General features: G+C 34.4%; 3 protein-coding genes across 3 annotated transcripts; 2 read left to right on the top strand and 1 right to left on the bottom strand.

The window, feature by feature from the left end:
* The first annotated feature begins 420 nt into the window (after positions 1-420).
* On the top strand, positions 421-1,266 carry LOC142519615 (uncharacterized). The gene has a single exon (XM_075622653.1). It carries the CDS (start codon positions 421-423, stop codon positions 1,264-1,266), a length of 846 nt encoding a protein of 281 aa, XP_075478768.1.
* Positions 1,267-2,003: 737 nt separating this feature from the next.
* Positions 2,004-5,244, top strand: LOC142518710 (transmembrane emp24 domain-containing protein p24delta3-like). Its single transcript, XM_075621520.1, has 4 exons — positions 2,004-2,342; positions 4,358-4,570; positions 4,770-4,846; positions 4,939-5,244. The coding sequence occupies exons 1-4, from the start codon at positions 2,136-2,138 to the stop codon at positions 5,081-5,083; spliced, it is 642 nt and encodes a 213-aa protein (XP_075477635.1). The 5' UTR covers positions 2,004-2,135; the 3' UTR covers positions 5,084-5,244.
* A 3,419-nt stretch (positions 5,245-8,663) lies between these two features.
* Positions 8,664-11,019, bottom strand: LOC142518275 (F-box protein At1g10780-like). Its single transcript, XM_075621020.1, has 4 exons — positions 10,868-11,019; positions 9,667-10,411; positions 9,290-9,570; positions 8,664-9,089 (listed from the first exon to the last, which is right to left on the bottom strand). The coding sequence occupies exons 2-4, from the start codon at positions 10,406-10,408 to the stop codon at positions 8,853-8,855; spliced, it is 1,260 nt and encodes a 419-aa protein (XP_075477135.1). The 5' UTR covers positions 10,409-10,411; positions 10,868-11,019; the 3' UTR covers positions 8,664-8,852.

The following is an 11,019-nucleotide window of genomic DNA, read 5'->3' on the forward strand; positions in this document are numbered from 1 at the left end:
TTTGTATTTGATGTCATGTTTTTATTATGTGTGTGGTTTGCAATTTAGATTTTAAAATCATGTATTTTAGTGTGGTTTTATTTTGTGTGTGGTTTACAATTTATGTTTTTAAAAAGATTGAACATGTAATGTGGTTTGAAATTTATATTTTTAAATTATGTATTAATTTGTGACAATGATCTATAATATATATTATACACATACGTACAGACATATTTATATATATATAATATGTGTGTGGATAAAAGTATGAACTAGCCGTTACAAAATAGGCGTTACCAAGTAGCCGTTACAAAATAGCCGTCGTTACGAAATAGCCGTTACAAAAATGTATATAAGTAGGAAATGAATTATTAATTATTCTTCACAATACATCCAGTCTGCATTCTCTCTTATACTCATCTATTCGTTTGTTCCAAAATGTCTCAAGATCCTACTCAAAATAACAGAGAAAACATTCCAGAAGATACAACATCTGATCCTGGTGAAGAATTATTCATGATGATGGTGCATAATCAACATAGAGCGGCTGAATTAATTCAAGCTTCTTATGGAAATGCACAAAGAAGACGATCAATGAACAGAGAGCGTGTAGCTGGGCACATTCAACTTGTTAATGATTATTTCTCTACTGAGCCGGTTTATACCGATGACATGTTCCGACGGAGATTCCGAATGAGAAAGGAGCTGTTTTTGCGCATAGTCAGTGATTTGCAAAATCATCCAGATGGATATTTTAAATGGAGAGAAGATGCTGCGAGAAGAAAAGGCTTATCCCCATTTCAGAAATGCACGGCAGCTATCCGCCAATTAGCTTATGGAGGCCCAGCCGACCAATTGGACGAGTATTTAAGGATGGGTGAAACAACTGCACTTGAATGCTTGTCCAAATTTTGTCAATGTGTTATGCAAATATATGGGCGTGTGTACTTAAGAACACCCAATGCAACCGACATCGCTCGTTTGTTTGAAATGCATGAGCAAAGACATGGTTTTCCTGACATGTTAGGAAGCCTTGATTGCATGCATTGGGCTTGGAAAAATTGTCCGGTCGCATGGAGAGCTCAGTACACTCGAGGCGATCATGGCTACCCAACAACTGTGCTTGAGGCAGTTGCATCAGCCGACTTGTGGATATGGCACGCCTTTTTTGGAGTGGCTGGGTCTCGTAATGACATCAATGTCCTTAACGAGTCACCTCTTTTTAATGACGTCTTGAAAGGAAATGCACCAGAGAGGCCCAAGGAGACATTGGTTTATGGATAAATGCAAAGAAATCATCTATACATGCATTATCTTACACAACATGATTGTTGAGGACGAGGGTCATGCAATATCAATGTGGGATTTTGAAGAACGAGATAATTTCATAGCCAATCAGGGTTCAACCACAGAATTTGGCGATTACCTTCGAAGAAATACAGAGTTACATGATAGTCATATGCATCATCAGCTTCGTCACGATTTGGTTGAACACATTTGGGAGACATGTCGTCGTGATGAGTGAACGACTGGTGGATTTGACTATATGTGTTGTTTGTAATTTCTGTTTTCATGTCTTTTTTTTAATATCTTCGTGAATTACTAATTTTCAATTATTATTATTATAAATGTTGTTCTATGGTTTGTAATTTTTTATTATTAATATTATAAATATTGTTTTATGGTAAATTAGTTTTGTATAGTACGTTATAAATTTTTTAATTTTATTAATATTTATTTTATTCAATAAAAATATAATATTAAATAATATATGAAAATAATTAAAGTGATTAAATGATTTTATTTAAATTAAAATAAAATATTAATTAAAATGATAGTGGGTATTTGGTTGGTGAGATATTTGATTGTGAAATATGAGATATTTGAGTAGAGAAATATTTGATTGATGATGTGGATTATGGGGCTCACAAATATTCGATGGAAATATTTTTCTCACGGTGGATTGCAACTGTTTAAAATGTCATAAATAATTAACAAAATTGGGAAACATGGATTAATCACTTTAGCTGAAATTTGATTAAATTAAAACCCGAAGACGAAGCAAAAAGTTCAAGGGCACAGTTTAGATAATACCTGAGAGAGATCCAATCGATCGCCTCGCGTATACAAGAGGTTAATTGAGAAGAGAATCAATGGCGGCGGGTGCCAACATGTGCTGCGCGGGGTTTCTGTTGATTTTACTGTGTTTTCTGCAGCAGGGCGAGTCCATATGGTTGAGTTTGCCGGCCAAGGGGACAAAATGCGTATCGGAGGAAATCCACACAAACGTCGTCGTTTTGGCCGACTACGTTGTCATCTCTGACGATCATGCTCACCCCACACCCACAATTTCCACCAAGGTTAGGGATTTGTTTCCCTTTTTCTGTTACTTGGTTCGTTTTTGTGTTCGATTTAATTGCTTTGTGTTATAAGTTATTTTACCTGTGAAATGATTGGAATTCCTTGTGAGCAAGCTAAATCCGTTTACATCTGAGGTTGATGTGGCCACCTAGCTGGAGATGCATGATCATATTTACTTTAACAAGTGGTGAGCTTGATACTTCGATAGCAATTATTAAGAAAGGGTGCTTTTGGGTTCATTTTTCAGGTGGTAAAAGCAATCATTAGTGGTAAGATGGGTATTAATTTGGAAGTGGATAAAGGAAAGAATTCACAATGTTAAGATGAAGGAAGGAAGAAAGCATATGAAGGGTTGATAAAGTGATAGTTGTCTAGCATGACAGCGAGCTTTATTTGGTTTTGAAAATTTGTCGTGATGTCCTTTTTAAATCATCTATCATTTTAGCTTGGCATTGTATTTTCGCAATTTCTCAGACATCATGGAAAATGTTAATCAAAATGTTTTTTATCCACCTGGTCTAGCTGAATTTGTGGAAAACTTGAAGGAGGTTATCTGATCTGATAGAAAATAATTAATGTGTCAGTTTTCCATGTGTTTACTTTGATAATCTGAAGAACCGTTATTGATGATTTGAAGTTGATGGCTATGAAGGTATAAATAGTGCACAATCTTTAACCTTTATATCCCAGCATTTCCTTCTTATTATCCCTTTGCAACCATATGTTTTTTTTTTAGGTTATAAACCCAAAAAGAGTACTATTCCAAAAAGCTTGTCTATTTGGTGGGATAACCTTCTTGAGTTTATAAACAACTCTTTATAAGTTTAATATATCGATGTGGGACATTTGTAACATGCCGATCTTTTGAGAAGCCAACGTCTGCGGCGGCTCACTTTATACGGCTTTCATTCACCTTTCAGCATGATAGCCCTTTTCTAGGTCACCCTTCCATTAAATCGACTCTCAACGAGAGCACCAATATTAGGTTATAAACCAAAAAGAGGTATCATCCCAAAATGCTTGCCTTTGGGTGATGTAACGTTGAGTTTATAAGTCATTCTTTATTAGTTTAGTATATCGATGTAGGACATTTGTAACATTTTCTATTTTTGAGCAGAACTTGTGCAGTGTGATGGATGGGGAACTGTCTTGCTTAAAACAGAATAAACTGAAGTTTTTTGTTTGATTTTTCTATAAATGAAACCTGTAAAAATATTTATATTTCTGTTTTTTAATAAGGGAATGGAACAATGTTGCTTTTTTCAAAGGAATCGAAAAACGATTTCATGATACCTGGGTCAAGATGTTTGGAGCTACCCATTTATTAGATGACACCACCTCTATCTATTTTTGTGCATAACTTTTGCTTTTTTCAGTTCTTGTTTTCATTTTTATTTTTTTTTTCCACTTATTAATTTGAAAGATAGGAAGTTTCTCTCTAAACTAGCTGGTTCTGCAATTTCTATGTGGTGTTCTCAATTGTATCTCTTGGAGGGCGATAAGGTTTTTATTGGTGTTGACTTTGTATTATAGCATGATGTTTTAGGTTTGATTTTATTCTCATTCCTTCATGGGACTTGCAAAAATATCTCAGAAATAGTGTGGGGTGGGGGAGCTGAAGGAAAAGACTTTGGGAAAATATTGGTAGATCCATGGAAAATTTCCTTTCCAGCTTTCAGTATCCGGCCTCTATTGCTAAGGGGTACCATGATCCTATAAAGCAATGAAAATAAAAAATTAGTGTTTGAAATTAATTTGCTAATCTTGAAATGGTCAAGAAATTTGCATGGATTCAAATGAATTACTTGAGGCTGTATCTAGCAATTTTTGGGCACTCAAAAAGCTGGAATGAAGTGACGTCAAACAGTGTCTTTAAGTCCCCTTTTTCTATGTGATTACTTGTAATTTCCAGTCGGATATGGCGAGCTAAACCTTTTTAATTCATGATTTATATAGTTGTTTATCTTCCTTGCTACTGGAGCTAGTAAATGTCAATTTAATATTACCCTGTTAGGTGACTTCACCATATGGAAATACCCTCCATCAAAATGAAAATGCGACTCATGGTCAATTTGCATTTACATCTACTGAGTCTGGAAATTATCTGGCTTGTTTTTGGATCGATGGCCATTATTCAGGTAGTGGGGTTATAAGCATTAATATCGATTGGAAAATGGGCATCGCAACAAAAGATTGGGAGTCAGTTGCACGAAAGGAAAACATCGAGGTTAGTCCTTTTGGCTTACCTGCAAATACCATTCCCCGTTGCAACTTTTTTTCATATTTTGGATGTTTTTAATAATCAGCTGCCCTTAAGTTCATATTAGTTTCAATAACAATGAACCGAATAATTCAAACTTGGGATGCTGTCAGAACTTAGTAACTATTGCCTTTGGAAATAATATTCTTTTGTTGTCTTCTAGTAGGGTGTTGAACTTGATCTAAGAAAGCTTGAAGGAGCAGTGGAAGCCATCCACGAAAATCTTTTGTATCTTAAAAGCAGGTTAAATATTCTTGTTCAATGTGAAGATTTATGATGACGGTGCTTATTCTTGTTCATTAAACTGTCCAAATTTTTTTTTCTCGGGCTTATAGAGAAGCTGAGATGCGGGAAGTGAGCGAAAGAACGAATGCTCGGGTGGCTTGGTTCAGTATCATGTCACTGGGAGTCTGTATTTTAGTTTCAACAGCTCAAATATGGCACTTAAAGAGATATTTTCAGAAGAAAAAACTCATTTAGATGGAAAATGCTTGATCTACTTGTACTCTGCAACAATTCATGAAATATTAGGCTAGGTTTGATTTCAGTTCCACTCTGTTTTTGAGAGACATACTTTGGAGAATGTATTGAAAACTTTATTTATGTTTGATTTTCATATCTAAACAAGATATTATGATGTACGCCCAAAATGGATATGTCCTCGTGTCTAATACCTGATTTTGAGAGGATATTTTTCCGAAGTTAGCATAAAAATAAAAATATCAAAAAAAGAATGAAATGCATCGATGGTCTGAAAGCCATTAAACTATTTTAAAATATGAAAAAACTACATTTTTTGTATGTATGTTTGTCTCACTATGGTTTTGATATTTTATGTGTGGTCTTAATATTGTATTGTTTATTATTATTATCTTTTTGTAATTTTAATCTTTTTTCATCAGGAATATTTATGTAACATTACATACATTCGCGTTACATCAAGGCGTTGTATCGATGCTGCATTTGTAACATATCAGTATTACGTCAAAAAAATATTAGAATTGCAACAATAATATAAAAAAAAAAGATAGCGAATTAATACTAAAATTTGATAACATAAAAATCGAAATTGGAAAGTTATAAACATAAGGAACAAAAAAATACATTTTTTTCTTAAAATATTAGAATAACCATTGATTTTTATCTGAAATTCGTGCTTCTACAAAAAATGTGGAAAACGGAGAACATTTCTCCGTTGCCCTTAAATATATAGATAATATATATGTTTAATACAAAAGTATATGTATGGATATATAATATTGTATATTGAACTTTGAAAAAACAAAGTAGAGGCGGGGCAATAATGAAATTTTCAAAAAATTAGATAATTATTTTTTTGCCCCGCCTCTACAATGAAAAGTAAAATATTTTTTTTATAAAAAAAAATTCCAACGTGTAAATCTCACGATAGTTTGATAAAATGTGAAAAAGTATGTTAGTTTGCTAAAAGTTTTGCAAAAGCACAATAATAAGATTTAAAAAAAAAACAATGATTTGCTTGGTTTAGTACAATAAAAATAAATTATTTGAAAAAATCTTAAGTAATTTGTATCGGATGAAACGAAGGACGATGTTGGATTTTGATGTTGATCTAATACAGAACAAGTCTAGAAAAATATGAAAATAACAAGAAATAAACATTAGGCTTCAAACAAAAAATGCATGGGCATCTATGTGACAGGAGGCCGCCCGCTTACTGTTTTTAAAAACACTGGTGATTGATCAGTTCGGGCACCTGCGAGGGTGTTTCAAATACAATATTCTCAATGAGCTGCAATAGCTCGTGTTCTAAGAATGTATACACCGATAAATTAGATCGAGTTTGGTTTCAAACCAAGCGGAAAACAATTGAAGTAATCCTTCGTTAAGAAAAACTAAAAGATTTTAAAATTTGATGACTTGTGTAAACTGATTGACTGAAATACGGGGAATCAATTCTGGCTTCTATCAGTTCAGCTATGGACAGAATTGAAGTGATATAAGCTGAACTGATTAAGTCAGTTTAAAACACAGTTAAGCAGTTAATACACAAGATATGTTTATGGATGTTCGGAGACTTCAACTGCTCCTATGTCACCCCTTCTACAACCTCGGGTATGATCCACTAGAAGACTTTGATTTATACAATACCTTGTACAAACCCACCCAGCTTAGTACTTACACACTGCCTAACTGAACTCCTAGTCTAGACTGAAAGCATCACCTTTAAGCAAATACTTGTTTAACGTCTATGTGTCAAAGACTACATACACAAGTTTTACGCCTTTGTGAAAGACGGTATTTGAGTGGTGGTGTGTGTGTGAGAGAGAGAACTGATCCTTGAAAATAACCCGAAAGGTGTTCTCACACACTGAAGAAATAAGCTTCTACACTAAGCAGCTATATTTTGAAGTGTTCCCTTGACTGGACTGATTTATTCTTTGTAAGTTGATATGCAATAAGCGTGCCCTTTCTTTTCTCTCTTGTTTTTCACTTCTCGTTCATATATTTGTTGATGGTATTAGTCTGTATTTATAGCAGTACTGCGACCGTATATCAAGACTCATCACATGTGATCGTTGCAGCTTGAATGCGTTCCTTGAAATTTGTGTCTCGACTTTTCCGATAGTCATTCTGAAACATTTTGTCTTTAAGCTTTGCTGCAACGTCCATTATTGTATTATTGATAGTACAGTTGCTTTTGTACCTTTGTGCACAGCTGGATCCCATTGAATAAGCTTGTCGAGTTCTGCAACTTATTGGTTCTGAACTGGTAATTTGAACTGCTCTTCAGTTGGGCTGGTGAAATCACTTGACTCGTCAGTTGAACTGATTTCACTCTTTTAGTTGAACTGGTCAGCTGGGTTTTTCATCAGTTGAACTCTTCATCAGCTGGCCGGGCTTCTGAAGGTCTTCTGCTGAACCATATATCAGCTGGACAATCAGTTAAACTGGTTTACGATTCATCAGTTGAACTGGTTCAGTTCGATTAATCAGTTGGTACTTTCAGTTTGCATTCTTCGATAGTTTCAGTTTTGGCTCGATAACTGATCACTTCGAGTCCTGATCAGTTTCAGTTTCTGCGCACTTAAGTAGAATCATTAGAAAAACAATAACAAGTTTTATCAAGATTGGGAACATGAAATGTTCAAACAATTAGTAAGGCTTGAAAATGTTCGAAATGTATGTATATTCAATATATAATTATATTGTATCAATAAATTATTAAAAATCGCAAACGGCGTAAACCTCGGAAAAAATTATAACAGGTTTGTGTTCGATAAATTTAAATACAAATAAAATATTTATTGAGTTATCTCGAAAGTTAATGAATCGGCTCGATTCGTTTACAACGTTAATTCAGATATTGCTTTTAGATTTATTTATTATATGATGATATATATTAAAAACTGTAAATTCACTTTACATTTAATATATTTGTACATTTACACATATAAAGCAGCTACGTTCATATCCTACGTTGTATTGTATTTTATTAATATTCACTTGATGTCTATAACATAACTTCACATGTCAAACAATATTCACAACGAAAGCCTTTCAATGCTCAAAATTAAGAATGTAAATAAAAAATTATTATTAAATGAAAATGTGACACATAAATTGCAAACCGTTATAGTGAATAACATAATCAACCTAGTTATAAATGTGAAATAAAATTTTACAATAATATTAAAAATCAAAAAACTACGGGCTAAATGCAAAAAAAATGCACGTTAGATCATTGAAACAATTCAAAAAAACAAAGATAGAATCAAACCGATTAAAATATTAATTTTCAACATTCTTTGATTTTAAATTTATTGAACAACCATAACTTTTGAATTATTTTGTCATCCAAAACTATGTCCAAAAACAATATGAATCAACAAATAGTCAATGACAAAAACTTGTGTGAAACAGTCTCACGGATCGTATTTAGTCAGACAGATATCTTATTTAGATCATCCATGAAAAAATATTAATTTTTATGCTAAAAATATTACTTTTTATTGTGAATATCGATAGGGTTGACTCGTCTCACAGATAAAATTCGTGAAACCATCTCACAAAAAATCTACTCATAGTCAATTACGTTTCCTTACATCCATTCTAGCCAAAACCAAGGACCAATTTGTGTATTTTGGTCCTCGAATCAGTGTAACAGCAATATTCAACTCTTAATGACAAAAATGTAAAGAAAACAATGTCTAGAACTAGAACAGAAGTTAACAATCCTTTTTCAAAAACAGATGCCATTAAAAAATAGCTATTCAATAGAAACAATCTTGCGATTCATGTATCTGAATCTGCAAATATCCTCGAAGAAATCATCAGCACTGCTATGGCTGCTCTTCATCTGAAGAATCTTTATTGTCATCTTTCTTAGATTCTTTGCATACTTTATCAATGAATCCAACGTGCTCATCTTTTGTTCAGCATTTAATGGCGATCTTACAGTGACCACAACCTGCTCGAGGCATGGAATCAAAAACCTGGAGTCAACCTGCAATATAGAACAATGTTTCTTAGTTCAAACGAGAATGTCAAAAAGCATTAACTAAAACCTTTTGAGAATCGTCATCCATCTAAGAAATGCCTACAAATTCATTGTCCTGTGTGTTTTTACATATCCCACAAATCGATGTGTAAGAACACAACACAAAAAAATTAAAAGCTTACTGGGATCTCGATTTGGGGACTTACATTTTTCAGGCTGTTCTTTTGGCAAAGAGCAGCAAACATGGCACCATGAATGTCAAAAGTTTGAAGCTTTGGATGGCTATTAAAGAAGTCGACTAAGTCAATCTCTGGGAAAGGGAGAAGTGTTTCGGAATCACCGGTAAATTCGACCTTCATGTAGAGGTGCTTAACCTCACTTGCCATTTTGACCACTGTGCTAATCGCATCCCAGCACCACTGCACACCCCTTATGGACAATGTTTCCAATGCCACGAGTTTCCCAAAATCCACCATATAAACTCTTCCTATAACACATCAATTGAATTATCAAAATTCAAATAGTGTACTGTGTCGAACAAGAAATTGGACACATGACTACCTAAAAGCCGTGAAAAAAGTACCTGAGTTGTTGGAAATGGAGAGATTTGTTAAGAATCGAGTTTCACAAACCCTGATAAAACTACAACCTTGTACTTCAAGTGATTCAAGCTTTGTTGAGTTGATCGTGAGCGAGCAGTTGCCTACTCCGAAAAAATCAAGCTTGCACTGCTCAAGATGAGGATTCTCAATGGAAAAATATCTCAACCCTTCACAACCAAGAAGCAAAAGCTGGCTCAAATTAGGACAAGCACGAAGAGCAACAGAAAGTGCGTGTTCTTCCAACCTAGCACCAACTATTTCAAGATTCTTCAGCCTATGAAAAACATCCCATCTTGGAGAATAGACCATTAAAACACCCCAAAGTTTAAGAGACTCCAAATTTGAAGCTACTCTGATGCAATCCAACTTCGAAGGGATTTCAGTAGAAGTCTGGTGCTCAATTATATTATCCATTCGGAGCTCAAGGTTCTTCAACGAGGGTCCTGCTATAGATAGCCAAGACGCAAGGCCAGAACCCGAAAATGGACAATAAACCACAAGTTCTTCTAGCTTAACAACAGACAAAACCATTTGTCTCACTATGGCATCGGGAGTGTTTCCACTGGTGAGAGTGTCAAAAAGATTCCTGGGGAAAATTAGACTCCTCAAACAGGGCAATGATTCCTTCCATCTCTTGGAGACACAGTTGCAAGAGGCTACATCCTTAGCATTGCTGATTAGGGATAAAATTTGTTGGACTATAGCATCAGGTAGCGACTCCATTATCTGGGGAATATAACCAAACACTTCACGTCCAATCTTAAAACAGCAAAACACATGGAAGCCTAAAAAATTCAAGCATACATTACCCATTAAGTCCACAAAATAAAAAAGTAACAGGGTTTATCTTATACACAAAACCAAACAGATTTAGCTGAAGCGTACGGTAATAAAAAATAATAATCAATTACCACAACAACATCACGCCTAATTAGAGATAAACAAAATCAAATCAAAGCACCAACATAATTTTTCTTGACAACTAATAGCATTCCTAGTTAATTTTCAAGAATGAACAGTCATCGCAGTTTAAATGAATGCTAACAATTCCGATAACAACCCAGATAAAGAAACATCGATAAATCTGCATCGCACACACCGACACCCAATTACACACACATTTCATCTGAGTTAAAGAGCACCCGACAAACGGAAGATACATAAAGGAGCTGGCTGACTTACAATAAAGATTAAAGTTCCTGCTCAGCAAAGAAACTACGACTAGAATTCGCTTCGATTCAAAGGAACATTGGAAATAATGGGAGAAGAGAGAGAGAGAGAGAGAGAGAGAGAGAGAGAGGGGAGTGGCGGAATTTTCAAATTTCGAAAGAGAG

The sequence above is a fragment of the Primulina tabacum genome, chromosome 11 (assembly GCF_025594145.1).
Source record: "Primulina tabacum isolate GXHZ01 chromosome 11, ASM2559414v2, whole genome shotgun sequence".
In the NCBI taxonomy this organism is placed as follows: Eukaryota; Viridiplantae; Streptophyta; class Magnoliopsida; order Lamiales; family Gesneriaceae; genus Primulina; species Primulina tabacum.